Source organism: Bos taurus, chromosome 5, assembly GCF_002263795.3.
Source record: "Bos taurus isolate L1 Dominette 01449 registration number 42190680 breed Hereford chromosome 5, ARS-UCD2.0, whole genome shotgun sequence".
Classification (NCBI taxonomy): domain Eukaryota; kingdom Metazoa; phylum Chordata; class Mammalia; order Artiodactyla; family Bovidae; genus Bos; species Bos taurus.
The window spans coordinates 60,985,996-61,005,337 of NC_037332.1; the positions used below are offsets into that span (position 1 = coordinate 60,985,996).

A 19,342-nucleotide genomic window follows, 5' to 3' on the forward strand; every position below is an offset into this window, starting at 1 on the left:
CAGGTGCTATGAAAAAAGGGTCAGTTTGGAACAGATGCTAGTTTTGCCTGTTTTTACCTTCATTTGTTCAGAAATTGTCACATGATGCAAAATGATGCTTCTGAGTAGTGAGGCTATGTAGTAAGTACAATGTTTTATTGTTTTAGGTTGATAAGAGACTCCTACCTTGAAATAGCCTTATTATTTTTACACATGAGGAAGTTAAAGAGCAAACTTTCAGTGTCACCATTGATGAGTATTAAGGTAATAAATGATTTTATTAGAAATATAAAGTATTAAATGTAAAGTATATTGCCTTTGAGCTTGCTTATTTTGCTACCTCTGTGCTATGGATATAAAGAGACATTTTTCTTTGTGACTTGGAGGAATTAATTCATTATTTTAAGCTCATACTCATATTTAGATACCTCTTTGGACATTTTTACATAAGATTCTGGAAATGGATTTCATTTGGAGATTTTTGCCTGTTAAAATGTTATCCATGAAATGTCAGTCAGTCAGTTCAGTTGCTCAGTCGTGTCCAACTCTTTGCAACCCCATCAGTTACAGCACGCCAGGACTCCCTGTCTATCACCAACTCCAAGAGTTCACTCAAACTCATGTCCATCGAGTCAGTAATACCATCCAGCCATCTCATCCTCTGTCGCCCCCTTCTCCTCCTGCCCCCAGTCCCTTCCAGCATCAGGGTCTTTTCCAGTGAGTCAACTCTTCGCATGAGGTGGCCAAAGTATTGGAGTTTCAGCCTCAGCATCAGTCCTTCCAATGAACACCCAGGACTGATCTTCTCTAGGATGGACTGGTTGGATCTCCTTGCAGTCCAGGGGACTCTCAGGAGTCTTTTCCAACACCACAGTTCAAAAGCATCAATTCTTTGGTGCTCAGCTTTCTTCACAGTCCAATTTTCACATCCATACATGACCACTGGAAAAACCATAGCCTTGACTAGACGGACCTGTGTTGACAAAGTAACGTCTCTGCTTTTTAATATGCTGTCTAGGTTGGTCATAACTTTCCTTCCAAGGAATAAGTGTCTTTTAGTTTCATGGCTGCAATCACCATCTGCAGTGATTTTGGAGCCCAAAAAATAAAGTCTGACACTGTTTCCACAGTGTCACCATCTATTTGCCATGAAGTGATGGTACCAGATACCATGTTCTTTGTTTTCTGAATGTTGAGCTTTAAGCCAACTTTTTCACTCTCCTCTTTCACTTTCATCAAGAGGCTTTTTAGTTCCTCTTCACTTTCTGCCAGAAGGGTGGTGTCATCTGCATATCTGAGGTTATTGATATTTCTCCCGGCAATCTTGATTCCAGCTTGTGCTTCTTCCAGCCCAGCGTTTCTCATGATGTACTCCATGAAATGTAGGTGCATATAAATATGCTCAGTCATTAGGATTGATCAGATGTTTGCAGGAAATGACATATTGCTTAAGCTGATAGACAAGTATGGTTTTCATTACTGATGTGACTGGCAAACAGATCATCTTTTGATAAGAAAAGTCATTCATTCATTTATCACATATCTATTGAGCATGTCCTATAACCCAGACCGTATTCTGGATAAAGCAGAGTCCAGGACAATCTCAGTGCTTGTTCCCACGCACTTACTCCTCCGTGGAGGGAGACAGGTAATAAACCTGTAAAGAAAGAAAGGTGGGAGGGAGTGAGGAAGGAAGAGAAGGGAAGGAAGGGTTGGGGTTGTTTTAGGTGGTGAAGTTTAGGATTAAGAAATAACTTGAGTTGGTGGGATTGTGAATGACTGCAGTGGAAAGAGGTGAAAAGTGAGATTTGATCATTTGGGAGGGAGCCTTGCAGGGTGGCAGAGGCATGCACTCCATCAAGCAGCTCTTCCAAATAAGGGGCAGAAACATCTCCATTGATCCTGTGATCCTGTTGAGGTCAGAGGTTCAGCCTTTCTCAGGAGCTCCTAGAAATGCCAATGCTCCTGGTCTGTGGGCCACACCTGAGTACCCAGGATTCAGACAGGGAGATTTTCTTTCTTTTTTAAAAAAATTAATGTATTTATTTTAATTGGAGGCTAATTACAGTATTGTACTGGGTTTTGCCATACATCGACATGATTCAGTAGCAGGTGCAAATGTGTTCCCCATCCAGAACCCCCTTCCCGCCTCCCTCCCCATCCCAGCCCCCAGGGTCATCCCAGTGCACCAGCCCTGAGCACCCCAGAGAGGGAGATTTTTTAGGCAGGAAGTTGGGTGGGGAACTTTGTGTTAATTTTTTTTTTTGAAAACTTGATTTTTATTTTTCAAAAAATACCATCTAATTGTTTATTCTTTAGATTTCAGTAGGCTTTATATATTTCATTCTCATTAAATAATCCTCTGACCCACCAAAAAATCTCTCCAGAAAATTTTGATGTAAAATCTCTAATCTTTGAGACAACATAAACATGATTTAAATTCTGTAGACAAATAGGCTTTCAGTCAGTTGGAACAACTTAAATGGTTGCTGCCTTAGGTGGGTAACAGCTATTTTTTTTTTCATCAAAATAATTACATAGAAAACTTACTTTTGTGATATGATACACATCTTTACATCCAATAAGAGAAAACAGAAATCTTTGTTTCCATGGCAGTTTGCAATGCAAATTAATAAGATGCTAGGATAGAAAATATATCACCTTTTGGGCCTTCTCTAGGGAGCTGTTTATAATTAGGAGCTTAAACAAATAAGATTTGAATGAAAGAATAGTATAACTCCAGTGACTGAACAGCAACAACAAACACAATATGAGCATTATTTTCTGTATATCTTGACATGGCATAAATATTTTAGCAAGACATACAATTATTAGACACACAGAAAACAGTCAAAAACAACAAAAATTCATCTAGGCATATTCAGACCATTGAAATGAAAATTTAAAATATGTCCTAGTAAAGACAATTGCTATATAAATGCTAAAAGAAAACATTATTGTTTCACTTACATGGAGAGTCTGGAGTATAGTGACTGTCACCCTGGTTTGGGTTGGAATCCTATCTTCATGACACAGCAGTGGGAGCAAAGCCTTTCTAACCCAAGTTTCCTCATCTGTGAAATGAAGGTGAGGATGCTTACCCCTTAGAGTAGCTAGGAAAATTAAGTAAAATAAAAGACTCGGCACATAATAAATACCCAAAAGAAAACCCAAAAAGAGGTGAAGGGACTATCCTTTATCATTATGTAACTTTGACTAGACTCCAACATTTTATCTTTCTGAAGTATTTTGTACATAGAAGGCGATGGCACCCCACTCCAGTACTCTTGCCTGGAAAATCCCATGGACGGAGGAGCCTGGAGGGCTGCAGTCCATGGGGTCGCTAAGAGTTGGACACGACTGAGCGACTTCACTTTGACTTTTCACTTTCATGCATTGGAGAAGGAAATGGCAACTCACTCCAGTGTTCTTGCCTGGAGAATCCCATGGATGGGGGAGCCTGGTAGGCTGCAGTCCATGGGGTCGCTAAGAGTCAGACATGAGTGAGCAACTTCACTTTCACTTTCACTTTCATGCTTTGGAGAAGGAAATGGCAACCCACTCCAGTGTTCTTGCCTGGAGAATCCCAGAGATGGGGGAGCCTGATGGGCTGCCATCTATGGGGTCGCACAGAGTCAGACACGACTGAAGTGACTTAGCAGTAGCAGCAGATCTCCAATAGTTATTTGTTAGTTGAACTATTTCTTGAACATTCATTCATGTATTCATTCAATCAAGCCAACACTTATTGAGTGCTTAATGTATGCCAAGCATGTTACTCTCTTCCACTAAGAAGCACAGAGGAGCAAAGGAAAGAAATAATTGTATTGTGATGTATTGAGGACTATAATAAGATAGGTCAAGTAGAAAAGTAGAGCAAAGTGGCTAATTCTGCTTTGGGGGAATGTAAGAGAAAGCTTTACAGATGAGATGAGTTTTGGAGGATAAGTAGAAGTTTTCCAAGGAATTGAGAGAAAAAATAGTCCAAAGAGAGAGATTATCAAACACATGTTTAGAAAACAGATTTATTGAATCATAAATTATATCTATGAAATTAACCTATTTTAAGAGTGCAATTCATAGATGTTTAATGATTTTACATGTTGTGTAACTATCATCACCATCTAGTTTTAGAACATTTCCCTCATCTTCAAAAGATCCCAAGTGCCCATTTGCTATCATTCCCATTTCTACCTCTAGTCCCAGGTAACCATTAGTCTGTTTTCTGTCTCCGTAGATTTGTCTTTTCTGTATAGTTCACTTAAATGGAATCAAACAGAATGTAATCTTTCATGCCTGCTTCCTTCACCTGGCATTATGTTCTTGAGGTTCACCCATGTTGTAACATGTAACAGTATTTGTTCCTTTTACTTCTGAGTAGTATTCCTTTATATAGTTTTATTACCTTTTCTTGATTCATTCAACTGGAGCTGGATATATGAATTTTTGCCACTTTTGGCTATTATGAATGATGCTGCTTTGAATACTCATATATAGATTTAAATATTTTAAACTTTATTTTTAATTGGAAGGTAGTTGCTTTACAATATTGTGTTGGCTTCTGCCGTAGAACAACGTGAATCCGCCATAAGTATACATATGTCCCCTCCCTCTTCAACCTCCCCCCAACCCCTACCCCCTCCCACCCATCTAGGTTGTTACAGAGTACCACATTGAGCTCCCTGTGTTATACAGTAACTTCCTTTTAGCTGTCTGTTTTACATATGGTAATATGTATGTTTCAGTGCTACTCTCTCAGTTCCATATACAGATTTTTCATGTGAACGTGTTTTCAATTCCTTTGGGTGTATACCTAAGAATGGAATTTCTGGGTCATACTTCGACTCTCTGTTTAGCCTGTTGATGATATGTTATATTGTTTTCCTGAGTGCTGTACCATTGTGTATTCCTACCAGCAGTGTATGAGGGTTTCAGTTTCTCCACATCCTTGCAAACAGTTGTTATTATTTATCTCTTTGATTGTAGCCATCTTAGTGGGTATTAAGCAGTATTTCATTAGGATTTTGATTTGCATATCCCTAATGGCCATTTGTATATCTTCTTTAGGAAAATATCTACTCAAATCTTTTGCCCATAAACTAAATTGAGTTATCTTTTTTATCATTGAGTTATAACTTTTAAAACATATGTGTTCTAGATATATATCCCTTATCAGATATATAATTTATAGATATTTTTTCCAGTTGATGGCTTGTCTTTTCATGCAATTAATTGTATCTTCAGAAACAAGAGTCTTTACTTTTAATGAGGTACAGTTTATCATTTTTTAATATATTTTGTGGTTTTAGTACCACCTTACCTAACCCCAGATGTTGAAGATTTTCTCCTGTGTTTTCTTCTAAAAGTTTTTTAGCTTTAATGCTTAAGTCCATCATGGTATATTTTGATTTAAGTTTTGTGTAAAGTGTGAGGTAAGGCTCTAAATTCATGTTTTTGCACATAGATATTCATTTGTCTGAGTATCACTTGTTGTAAAGACTATCTTTTCTTTATTGAATTGCCTTGGCTCCTTTGTCAAAAAATTTATTGATCAAAAGTCTAAATATTTTTCCTAGACTTCCAATTCTATTCCATTGATCTATAATTCTACCTTTATGTGAGTATCCACTGTCTTGATTACTGTATGGCTTGTAGTAAGTTTTTTGAAATTGTAAAGTATTTGTCCTCCAATTATGTTCTTCCTTTTCAAAATTATTTTCACTTTGAATCTTTTGCATTTTCTTCTTCATTTTAGAATCTGCTTGTCAGTTTCTGCCAAAATGCAGAATTTTGGTACAGATTATGTACCAAATAATCTACAAGTAATTTGTAGACATTTAGCATGTTAACAATTTTGAATCCTCAATTCATGTATATGAACTCTCTTCATTTATTTAGATATTAATTTTTCTTGATATTTTTTTTACTTTTCAGTATGCACATTTTATAAATTTTTGTTAAGATTATTTCTATCATGAATGGGTATTTTCTTAATTTCATTTTCAGATTGTTCATAGCTAATACAATTGATTTATGAATATTGAGTTTTGTATCCTGTGATCTTGCTAAGCACATTTGTTAATTTTAGAGGTGTGTGTGTGTGTGTGTGTGTGTGTGTATCTTGGGATTTTCTACATATAGGATCATGTTCCTTGCAAACAATTTAATTTCATTTCCTATTCTAGATGCATTTTAAAAATTTTCTTACCTGTTTGTATAGGCTTGTATCTCATATGCAGTATTGAACACCTCCCATGTAAAAAAATGCCCATCATATTTTTTTTTCCTGTTTTCATTCTGAGCTCAAGTTTGGCCTCAATAAAGCCTTCCTCTCAATTCAAAATGAGCTTTCTTTTTTGAATGTCTGTGTCACTACTTGTTCTTACAATATAGTTATTTAATGTTATTCTGTACTCAATGCCTATTAGCCTTGTGTCCAGAATTAAATAGGTAAATTGCCCAAGATTATAGTCAGTAAGCTGGCAGTGGCTACCCCAGAGCCTAAGCAGTGTTATTACAGCTAGTGAGGATGGTCTTCATATTTGGGACAGGGCTACATTGCTTAGATTTTAGATTCCCCATGGACGGATCTCTCCAGGTATCACCTGTCTCCAAGTTTAAAACTTGATCTAGTCACATTTGTGCATTGTATTTCCTGCTCTGGCATCAGCTTTATTCATTGCTTTTCCTTTTATTTGGGAGTCTTATTGCCAGAAGTAAAAAAGGTATTTTTATTATTGCTTATTTTATTGTTGAAGATCTAAAAAATCAGGTAAAATATGAATGTCAACAAATTAGAATAAGCCATCTAATCGAATAGTTTTTCCAGATTAGTTGAATCTTTAAATTTGACTATTAATACTTTAAAAATGTAAAACAGACAGCTACTATGTTGCTGGCAGGGTTTCTGTTTACTTCTGTATTCTTGACTTTTTTATATTTAAAAACTGAACACACATGACACACACACACCCTCACATTGCATGTATCTCCGTTCATTGTCACTTTTTGCTGTTTTGTAGAACTTCATGATTACAGTCATCCTTTTAACAGTTCTGTAGTTAGAAAGCTGATGGCAAATACCTATCAAAAATCTTTAAGTAGTATTCCTGTTTCTGACATCTTTACACACAATATATATTCAATTTATAGATCCTCTATTAAAATGGTAAATAACACTTAAAGTGCCATTTCTGTTTATATTATTGATATTCAAATAATGTAAGCTTATCTAGAAAATCACACCAAAAAGTTAAATATAATTAAATTACCCATAAAACCTGGGATAACGACTGTTGATAATTTGCTCTGTTTGTGTATACAGAAAAATATATATTATCTTTTAAAAAATGGGATCATACTTTGCATGCTATTTTGTAACCTACACTTTTCTTTTGCTAATATGATTAGGATATCTTTTCATGTTGATAGATGCATGTACATTATTATTCTTAATGGCTACACAGTGTTACACTAAAATCTCATCTTCAGAAGATTAGAAAATCTGTCATTAAACTTTAGGATATCTTTATCTGTCTTTATCATAAACTATTTGCCATATTTTGTAGGCTCTTCCCAGAAGGCATAGTTCTATTAAAGAACCAGTAGTAAATAAACATGAAATGTACAGTTTATTTGCCTGGATTGCAATAAGAGCTGCTGCACAGGTTGGTGTGATTTTTATTTAATTCTTTCTTTACTGTCTCATCTGTTAAGGCAACACAATCTATTTATTTGAGAGAAAGAAAAATTTCACATTCTTAGAGATTTGTGCCAATGATATTTCTTTGGGGCGATTAGAAGTGCTCTTTATATGTGTAGAGTTTTTAATCTCTATTAGCCAGACTTGGTTTTGTTTGTTTCAACTTTTCTTTAATGAAAGTGTTGGCAGATACACATGTGCACATATTTTGGGAAATATCTGTTACAGTTAGGTGAGGGAGCCTATTCAGAGTGACTTATTTATTGATTAAATTGTCAACAATCATGATTTGTTTGACTATGATACATAGTACATGCAGGGGATCACATATTGTTTTTCAGATTGTCTTTATTTTTCCTACAGTATATACCAAACATTATGAATTTGCTCTTTCATATTCTTCACCTAATGGATATCTATGAATCAAAAAGCTTGCATTTATGAATTCTAATTATGCATTAATTTTAGGTCAGTGAGGCTGTGCTGGCAATTAATCTACTTATTGGAAAGAAGAATGCTAGAACTGATACAGTTAGCCAAGGGGCATTATCAAATATTCCAGAATTTGCTTCCATGGATCTTTTGTCTTCATACACAGATTATTTGCTTGGTATGTTTGGATGTTGGGCATTTTATATACATATAATGTATAATCAAGTTTCAAAGATTTAATTCTAGAGATTTGTTGGGTTTTAACTTTAAAACAACAATGGTTTGGGAAACCTCTAAGACCCTGAAAGGGCAAATCTTAGGGTCTAGCTGCTAAAACATAGGGGCCCCCGCTTGCTGTATGTATGTATATGTTATTCCATTCACTGCTGCATTTTAGGTGCAGGGTTATGTGGGAAAAGAGTGATATTTCCTGATGGCCTGTTTATTTTCCAGTTCACCCATTTGAAATGAAACTTTGTGGGATTATTTATTTGAGAGACCTTCTCTGAGCCTCTGAAATGTGTACCTACTCTTACACTCTGATTTAGCTCCCTGTTTCTTTTCTTAGTTCTTTTGTGTGTGTGTGTGTGTGTGTGTGTGTGTGTGTGTGTGTGTGTGTGCTTGTGCATGTTTAAGCTTTTTCTCTTATTAAACTATCATCAGCTTCCTGAGGGCAGGGAAGTTAGCTATTTGATTTGCTAAAGGCTCTCCTTAGAGACAATAGAGACAATGGAAACAAGAGACAAGAAGAAACAATGGAAACAGTGAGACATTTTATTTTCTTGGGCTCCAAGATCACTGCAGACGGTGACTGCAGTCATGAAATCGAAAGATGCTGTCTCCTTGGAAGAAAAGCTATGACTGACCTAGATAGCATACTGAAAAGCAGGGCCATTGCCTTGCCGACAAAGGTCCATCTAATCAAAGCTATGATTTTTCCAGTAGTCATGTATAGATTTAAGAGTTGGACCATGAAGAAAGCTGAGTCCTGAAGAATTGATGCTTTTGAACTGTGGTGTTGGAGAAGACTCTTGAGAATCCCCTGGACAGCAAGGAGATCCAATGGGTCCATCCTAAAGGAAATCAGTCCTGATTATTTATTGGAAGGACTGATGCTGAAGCTGAAACTCCAATACTTTGGCCACCTGATGCAAAGAACTGACTCATTTGAAAAGACCCTGATGCTGGGAAAGATTGAAGGTGGGAGGAGAAGGGGACATCTCATCCAACCATGAGATGGTTGGATGGTATCACTAACTTGATCGACATGAGTTTGAGCAAGCTCTGGGAGTCAGTGATGGACAGGGAAGCCTGGTGTGCTACAGTCCCTGGGGTTGCAAAGAATTGGACATGAATGAGCATGAGCACACACTACAGAAAATCACATATTACTTATACATAGCAAGGATTGATATTAATATTTGTTAAATGAATGAATGAAAAGTTAGTGTAATTTAAACTTAACCTTACTCTATTTTTAAAAATTTGTAACTCTGCTGTTGGTTACAGTAAACTGTAGTATAAATCTGTAAGTCATACCAGCAATAACATAAATATTGAACAGTCATTTTATGTTTTTGCCCATTCATTCAAAAAATATTGAGTGCTGTTTTGTGCTAAGCACTTGGATAGGTCCTAAGAAGCAAGGTACTGGAATTTTACTTCCAGAAGGATATTTTAGTAACAACAGTATCTAATTTTGCTTGTCATTGGGTGAGCATTGAGCCAAAGGGGATGAAAAATGTTAACTTTAACCTGATGGGGTGAGGTAGTCTTCCTAAAGCCTCTGAAATCACTCTGGTAGGCCAGAGCTTACTGCTGAAGGGTTGAGTCAACCTTAGCTGAAGAGTTTGTGTCTGAAATCATCTCCTTCTTTGGCTCTCTCTCTCCTGAAGACTAGGTGGCCCAGACTGTTTTCCAAACTAAAATGGTTTGCTCTGAGGTTAAACCATCAGATGGATTTTTTTAATGCTAAGGTATTATCTTCTTCTTTTTATTTCCTGGTGAGATTTTGCTTCATCAGACTTCTGGTCCATGACCTGGATCTCAGACAGGGTGCATGGTTTTCCTTAGAGACCCCAAAGGTAGGCTCTTGGGGGACAAAGCAGGGCAGTATAGCAGTAGGGGCTGGTCACTGCTTTTTTCTCTTGATACGGCTTGGCAACTCAGTTCTCCCTGCTTCAGAATGCCAGGAAGGCAGTCCTCTTAGAAACACACATTATTGTTTTGCCACAAAGGGAATGCAGTATTAATAATGAAGAGGTTTCAGCTTATACCCTGATCCTGTCAAACCGTTGAATTTCTCTCAGCCTCATTGTCCTTAATCTTTAGACTGAGTGAATTAGATTTATTTATGAAGAAGACTGAAATCTGAATTTTAAGACTGTGATTCCAACTACTAACATGGCTATTTCTTTTTCACAGTGGTCCCTTATTGCCTCGGATAGATCTGGTCTACTTTATCCTGCTCTGTTTTCTCATGCTTTAAGTTTTTAGGACAGAGATAACAAATAAGTTAGATCTGAAATTCTGTGTTAATCAGTTATTGCCAAAATTGCAGTGTATACCCAATAATCCTAAAACTCAGTGGCAAGAACGGCATGACTTCTTTCTTTTACTTGTCTCCTGTGTTCTGCTTCAGGCTGCAGGCCAAGTTCCAGTGCACTTCATGTACATTTGTTATGAGACCCAGGGTATAGAGGCAGTGACTGCTTAGGGGGTGCTCTTCTCACGGTACAGACCAGAACACAAGACCAAGCCCAAGCACAGAAGCACACTCAAGACCTCTCTTCACGTTACATCCCATTAGTCACAGCAAGTCCTCTGGCCAAGTACAATGTCAGTGAGGCATGGAATTAGACTCTCCCTGCAGAGAAAGGAAAGTGAAAGTGAAGTTGCTCAGTCGTGTCCGACTCTGCAGAGGAAGGAAGAGGGTGTGAATGTTTGTGGGATGATAGTCCAAACTACTGGGCTTCCCAGGTGGCGCTAGTGGTAAAGGATCTGCCTGCCAACGCAGGAGACATAAAGACATGGGTTTGATCCCTGGAGGAGGGCATGACAACCCACTCCAATATTCTCGCCTGGAGAGGGACAGAGGAGCCTGGCGGGCTACAGTCTATGGGGTCTCAAAGAGTTAGACACTACTGAATGACTGAGTGCACACACACCTAATCCACACTATGGCTCAGTTCAGTTCAGTCGCTCAGTCGTGTCTGATTCTTTGTGACCCCATGGACTGCAGCACACCAGGCCTCCCTGTCTAACACCATCTCCCGGAGTTTACTCAAACTCATGTTCATTGAGTCAGTGATGCCATACAACCATCTCATCCTCTGATATCCCCTTCTCCTCCCGCCTTCAATCTTTCCCAGCATCAGGGTCTTTCAAATGAGCCAGTTCTTCTCATCAGGTAGCCAAAGTATTGGAGTTTCTTCTTCAGCATCAGTCCTTCCAATGAATATTCAGGACTGATTTCCTTTAGGATGGACTGGTTGGATCTCGGCTGGTAGCCACCTAAGAAGAATTCTGAACTGCTGCATGCAAGGACTGGAAAAAATGCTGCGGTGATCAGTTAGGTGTCACGCATGGGCCCGCACAGTGGGGAATGGCATCTCCTAACCAGATGATCTTAGTTGATCCAATTGGGCTAATAGTCTTCATCTCAGCGGTGCCTAATACTAGAATTTATGCTTTACTTTTCTGTTTCAGTGGTTTTGGTAGCATCTTCCAATTTTCTGTTTCCATTTTGTACCCATTAACATTCCTTTATTATTGTACAAAGATTCTAATGTGAAATGACCTGATTTTTTTAAATGTATTTTTCTTTTTTAATTATTTTTTTTTGCTGTGGTGGGTCTTCATTGCTACACAAGGGCTTTCTCTAGTGCAGCAAGCAGGGGGTTACTCATCATTGTGGTACACGGATTTCGTGTTGCAGTGGCTTCTCTTATTGCAGAGTGTAGGCTCCAGGTGCACGGGCTTCAGTAGTTGCAGAGTGTGGGCTCAGGAGTTATGGTGTTCGGGCTTAGTTGCTCGGCAGCATATGGAATCTTCCCAGACCAGGGATCAAATGGATGCCCCTTGCATTGCAAGATGGATTCTTAGCCACTGGACCACCAGGGAAGCCCTGTAATGACCAAATTTTTTAAGCCCAATTCATTTTGTATTTTGCCTTAAGAATAATAATTTTGCTCTCCACTATTCTTCTAGCAGTCTGATCATAAATTACTGTTACAATTTCCCTCATTTCAGTATTTGGCTTGGAAAGAAATATTGAATCCCCAACTGATTGCTTCAAATACCCAGATGGCAGTGAAGTTCATATTATAATGAATTGCTAAAGGGCAACAACAACAAATAAAAATTGTTTGATTTTCCTTGTGTTAGCATACATTAGCATCCAGGAGAAAACCTCTTCACTCATCTTATCTTCACTAGCATTGATCTGTACACTATGTGGTAAAGGATATTCATTGTTATCATGTGTAGAGCACTATACAGCTATTTCTGTCCAGAGGGAAGAACACACCAAGGAGTAGGTCTTGCCACCCATAAACTTCTAGTCTTTAGCAATCAGAGCAGGCATCCACTTTGAAATGATATAAATGCATTTATTAAGAGGACCATATTTTAAGCTAAAGCTGGACACAGGCTGGGTGGGCATTTGAATTTATTAGGAACATTTTTTTTTTCTGGAAGAAGTACATGTGAGGCAGATACAAATGGACTAGAGGCATGGAGAGCAGGTAGAAGGGAAGCTTATTTTCTCAGCACTCTGAGCAGTTGACAGAGAAGCATGGTGACAGAATAGACCAGTCATGTGTGGAGGATGGAATAAAGATCATCTTGCCAGGACCAGAGAGCAATTGTATGATGTCTATAGAACAATAAGAGAATTGAGTGATGCAGCCGGCCCAATTTACTGAGGTTTCTTCTACATTGTCGTGTAGGAATACAGACCCTGAAATGATGCTACTGGCAACAGGGGACCATATTTAGAGTGAATGCAGAAAACACCTACTCAATATCTACTTTGGGCCCCGTTATATTCAAATATATTCCATCTTTTTGTCTTGATTTTCTTGCAGCCTTAATAAAAAATTCTGCTAGGATTAAAAATTATTAAATTCTGTAATATGTTTTGAATTAAAAGTGACATTCAGGGTCAGTGGTCCTGGATGCAGCCTCTCACAACTAAATACACTTGATACACAGAAAAATATAAATATGTGTCATGCCAAAAATGAATGTTGATGAACCTACTGTCAGAACATAAAGAGAAATCTATGGAGCAGAACCAAGAATCAACTGATCCTTAGTATTAATACATGTTTTGCCTCTTGAGATGGAGAAAACTTTCCATCCTGGAAAAAATGTGATTTGTCTTTCCTGTTCTGCCTTGTCCCTGGCTCAGAGATATGGGTCAGTGCCAACTGAAAACTGGGATATCATTCCTCTACTGCTATCCTATTTTCTATTCCTCCGAGACACAAATTTCCCATACTGGTGGGGAGCTAGAAGGACACATTATATCTTCAAATCCCAAATAATTATACCACATACAGGTGAGAATGGAGATAAATTATTCATGCTAGAAATACTGATTATATACATGCATGCATGTGTGTGCTCACGTGCTGCACCAATTCAGATTGTCAACAATTCAGACAATGAGGGTACAATGAGAATTATCCTCAGTGAAGCAGAGGCCCCAAGTCAGTGTAACCAGGCGGTCCTTGCTGAAGGTGGTGGAAACCATTGCAAAGGGATGCTTCTCAATGCAGGGTATAAGGGACGCTCCCTCCAAAATATTCTTCTAAAGATAAACTTACAGATAGCACAGATAATACGTGGACAAATTTTGGCCTCATTTATGGATTGTAAAGACAAAATAATTGTAAACAGAAAAAGCAAACTTTCTACGAAAGAACAAAAACTAAACTGGTCTTATTTTTTCTCTGTGACATTAAAGACTACATAATATTGGCCACATAAATGTAGAGGTTCTTTTTTGCTTTTAATTTAGCTCAGTTTTTTGCATAGGTCATTTATTTTCAAGAATCACAATTCAAAATTCATAGAAGGGTATGGAAAGAGTTGTCTCCCTTCCATCTTCTCTGCAAGTGACTCAGTTCTCTTCCCCAGAGGCAAACAGTGTTGTCAGAATGCGTGTGTGTATGCTAGGTTGCTTCAGTAGTGTCCAACTCTTGGCAGCTATATGGACTGTAGCCCACCAGGCTCCTCTGTCCATGGGATTCTCCAGGCAAGAAAACTGGAGTGGGTTGTCAGGCCTTCCTGTAGGGGATATTCCCAACCCAGGAATTGAACCATGGGGTCTCCTGCATTGCAGGTGGATTCTTTACCAACTGATCTACCAGGGAACCACTAGTACCATATCAATGCTCTATTCCTCCTATAACAAATAGCCACAAATTCAGTGGCTTAAAGCAACACAATGTATTCTCTTACAGTGCTGGTGTTCTGAAGCCCAATATAGGACTTATTGGGCTAAAATTAAGGTGTCAGCAGGCTACTTTCCTCTGGAGGCATTAAGGGAGAATGTTTCCTTACTTACTTAGAGTCTCAGATTATGGTCAAGCGCTAACTATGGCAAAAATCCAAAAGTTATCAAAGAAAAGGTTAATAGTTTATACTACTTAGAAATGAAAAGTTTCTTCATGGCACACAATTACCATAAAGAGGGTTAAATAACATGTGATAATTGAAAAGATGTATTTGCAAATAATATCACAGTTAAAGGGTTTATTTCTATAATAAAGAGCTTCTGTGTATGTGTGTGTGCTTAGTCGTTCAGTCGTGTCTGACTCTTTGCGACCCCATGGACTGTAGTCAGCCAAGCTCCTCTGTCCATAGAATTCTCCAGGCAAGAATATTGGAGTGGGTTGCCATCTCCTCCTCCATGAGCTCTTCCTGACCCCAGGATCAAACTCCTGTCTCCTACATTGCAGGTGGATTCTTTACCACTGAGCCACTTGGGAAGCCCAATAAAGAGCTTCTGCAAGTATTTAAGGAAAAGGCATGGACCCTTTTACTAGTTAATGGAAATCTATTCGGAATATGTAAAAAATAACAAATGGATACAATTTTAGTTTTCCCAAATGGCTATCCTATTTCTGTACTTTTTTCTAATTTCTATTGATCTGTCTATTCAGGATTCAATACCACACTATTTTAATTATTATAGCCTTATAATATAATTAGTATCTATTAGAGTAAATCCTCACTTATTACTCTTTCTTTTCAAAATTGTATTTCTTTTATGGCTCTTTTTTTCTACTTTGGAAACAACTTGTCTAGTTTAAGAAAGTTCTCTCATAATTTTATTAAAGTTGCATTACCTTTATATTTTATCCTAGAAATAACATGTTTTTATTCTGTTGAGTCATCTTAACCAAGAATATTGTATGTCTTATATTTTTAGTTCATTTTCATGCCTTTTTTTCAAAAAAAATCAGTCCCTTAGGAGTGTTTTAACATTTTCTTTAAGTAGATCGTATATGCTTCTTGTTAGACTTACTTCTCAGATTTTTATCTTATTAGTAGTATTGCAGAATTTTTTCATTAGCTTTCTATTGGTTGCTGTTTTTGTGTATGGAGGCTATTGATAGCTCTGTATTACTTAATTATCTTTAGATATTTTTCCTCACTTTATCCTTCATGAGCAAAGTCTAGGCAGCACATATCTTCTGTAAAGGGCCAAATAGTAATATTTTATGTTTTGTGATCTCTGTTGCAACTGTTCAGCTTTGCTGTGTTAATGTGAAGGAACCATAGACAAAATGTAAATGAGCATGGCTGTATTCCATTCTTAAGGACACTGACATTTGAATTTCATATAACTTTCACATATCACAAAATATTAATTTTTTCAAACCCTTTAAAGTATAAAAACCATTCTTAGCTTATGGGTCTTACATAAACATGCATTGACCTAATTTGGCTCATAGACTAGAGTTTCTCCTTATAGATCTAATTAATTCTAATTAGTGCCATTAAATTAATCCTTATATTTGTTCAAGTTTCCTTTTTTTTTTTTTTGTAACACAAACAGTGGTGCCATGAGTATCTTGTGCAGGACTCTTGGTACATGTCTCTGAGTATCTGCATTTAAAATTTTATTAGCCTCTGCCCAGGAATTTGCTCTCCCAAGTAGTATATGAGAATTATGGTATCTTCACATTTATTGCTTTCAGATTTTAGTTTCTGTTAATTGCTGAGGAATGTGAAATGGTATTTCATCTTAATTTATCTGATATTTTATGATGCTAAAAATTTTGGCCATTTGGTTTTCCTTTTCTACAAGTTACCTGTTGAAATTCTTTGCCCATGTTTCTGTTGGACTATCTGACTTTTTCTTATTGATTACATAGTAGAAGATAATTTATGATTTTTTAAACATGTTTTCTCAGTCCATGGTTTGTTATTTATGATTGGTGTCTTTTGTGATACAATTTTTTTTAATTGAATGCAATCCTAAGTGTCAATATTTCCTTTATAAGTTGTGCTTTACTTTTTTCACATATGGTTATTTTACAAGGAAAACATAATATTTGTATTCTAATTTTTTTTTTTTTTACACTTTCAGATAACTACCAAGTTGTCTTCCAGACTGGTTGTACATTTTCTTACGTTAGTGAAGAGATACATGAAGATGTAGATTCTCAGAAAAAAAACCCAATTAAAGTGGATATTACATGGATTCTTCTGCTGCGCTACTATATTCACCTACAAAGAATTAATAATATGAGCAAATTGCTAGGTAGGCCTTTGAAAGAATATATTCCTTTCCAGTCATTAAGTCATGTTTCTTACTTAGAACTATAAAATATGTTTAACATCTTTCTGAGTGAACTCTCATCAGAAGATGGAAATTTCAGGGGTTCTTTGCCTGATATACAGGGACCTTTGAAAAGAACAGTATTTCAATGTATTTAAAAACATCCTTAGAAGGAGGCATCCAGAAACTTCCCCCAAGACTACTGAAGTGCTATGTGACTCAAAACAGTTAAGAATCAGAGTGACCCTAATGTGACAGCTTATAAAATGAACAAGGTGAAACCTTTGGCATTAAGGAGAGAAAGAATATCTAGTATTTAAAGAGAAAGACAGGATATTTAACTCTGAAGTTTTGAATTTTGTTTGTTGTTGCTTTTATTTTAAAATCATTGGTGCTCTAAAGAATAGCCAAAAAAACTGTTGTAATCTAAGTCACATTCTCTCCTCTTGTGGTTTTGTGATGATGTATTTATCTGTGCCCATGAAATTGGTGAGCCAGTGTTGCTTATGAGGGCAAACAATTGGGAAAGACAGCTTGACTAAAGCAGCACCCAGTGATGGGGAAATCAGCAGGGCAAAGAGGCTAAGTCACAGAGCGGCTCAGCCTGGTTATCAGAGTTAGTGACGGGAGAGGCAAGCACTGGGAAAGGTGGTGGGTAAAAGGTGCATCGTGATAGGGCCAGTTCAGTAGCGAAGGAAGTGGATATAATCCAGCACAGTGGGCCCCAGTGATGCCCTCCTGTTATCGATTCAGCTCCCCCTGGATTCACCTGCTGGTATCTCCCATGTCAATCGTGCACATTTTGCTTCTTTCTGCCCTGGGCTTTCTTAGAAATGACTGAGGCCCAGCATATAGGCAGGATAGCCTGGAAGTACCAGGGACTGCACACATTCAGGAGTAACCCGCAACTGCTGAGGGAGGGAACTGGTTGATAGGTATTCCAGCATGCCAGCCCCCTGATGGAACAGATTTCCATGCTTTTTCTTAGGAGGCCCTCAGCAGGACTGAGCTCTCCTTGTCCATAGCTGGAGCCCTTTCCTAACTTGTTGTCATTGACTCTTTTCTTTTCTGTCACACATTTCCCATTCTCTCACTTCAGATCAGTTTTCAAATAAATTACCTGAACCTGAATTTTTGCTTTATTATTATTATTTTTTTTGGCTGGGGATAAGACAAATAAGACAGCTAGATTGAATGTTTTGCTTTGATACGCTTGAAACCAGAAGTAGGATCACAGAGTTCTGAGGTGTTCTTTCCTTCCTGTGACCAGAAGCAATTCTGTTAGTGTACAAGCTTGAAAAATGGAGGAAGGTCATGGGCAGCCACTGGGTGAGGTGGGAATGTGCAGGAATGAGATTAGCAAGCAAAGGACAGCAATATTGAGACCATTCTGTTATCTAACATGATTCTATAGTAGTTTTTGTTTTTCCTTTAAGCATCTCTGAAGCCAGGATCTGGGATGTCTTTGCCAGATGACACTCTTCTCACTTCTCTTTTTAACTCTGGATTGATTTTGCGCCAAAAAGAAATGCATTTTTTCCTTAAAAGATTCTTACAGCTATATTCTTCTTCTTGTATTGATGAATTTCCAAAAGAACTATTTCAAGTCATGGAACATCCACCTGTTCTAGAAAAAGTCTTATATGATTCAGCAAGCAAGGTAATGTTTAAAACATTATATAATTATACATTTTTTGGAAGACTTAATCATCCTTTTATTTCCGAAAGAAGCACATTAACCTCCATACTGACACAAAGGTTTTTAGTTTCCTCAGAGGTTTTACCTGAGGAAACTTTTACCACAGAGAAAAACCAACCAGACATGCTGGTTTTCTGTTTTCATATGTTCTGTTTTGCTGCTCTTATAAGCCTTCAAAATGTCCCAGACTTTTCTGTATTCCTACACATCACAACTTCTCTCAGAGTCATTTTGCCAAGAAGTTATACAAATTTCAATATAATACCCTATAAGGAAATTAAACTGAGACTTTCTCAATCTATACCCAATTTCTGTACCTTTGTTTTACATGTGTAATAAAAAGCATTCATTTTTATTGTTAGCAATCATAAGTATGCTAAGGGTAAATGGCAAGTTTTTAAGTAAATTAAAAGTTTGAAGATTTTGTGGTTGGGGGAGGGAAAGTGTTATTCAGTTGGATGGACTTCCCCAAAATATCTAGTGAAGAGATGTAAAAGAGGGTCTTGAACAAGCTACTAGGGTCTTGAATAATAGTAATTTTTAAATAAACTACCAAAACGGGTGGATTGGAAGATACTGAAAAAGTATAAAGAGTTTCAGTAAAAATGGAGATTTATTTCAAATTTGGTATGTTCAACAAACATATGTTGGATACTAACAATATGCCAGACACTCTTAGGTGGTGGAGAAAGCAGGAGTGGATAAAGCATAGTCTCTGGTGTGGTAGTAGAGA

At 37.4% G+C, this 19,342-nt stretch overlaps 1 protein-coding gene across 11 annotated transcripts in view; it reads left to right on the forward strand.

Annotated features, from left to right (window-relative positions):
* Nucleotides 1-19,342, forward strand: part of CFAP54 (cilia and flagella associated protein 54) — a 312,009-nt gene that overhangs the window by 232,867 nt on the left and 59,800 nt on the right. For 9 of the 11 annotated variants that reach the window (XM_002687523.7, XM_024992507.2, XM_024992508.2 and 6 more), the window contains 5 exons: nt 147-243; nt 7,548-7,646; nt 8,150-8,291; nt 16,719-16,892; nt 18,347-18,570. In XM_002687523.7, the coding sequence (XP_002687569.6) occupies nt 147-243; nt 7,548-7,646; nt 8,150-8,291; nt 16,719-16,892; nt 18,347-18,570 (736 nt within the window). Of the gene's footprint in view, nt 1-146; nt 244-7,547; nt 7,647-8,149; nt 8,292-16,718; nt 16,893-18,346; nt 18,571-19,342 lie in introns of those variants that run through there. The other 2 variants (XM_024992513.2, XM_059886966.1) reach the window with 2 other exon arrangements.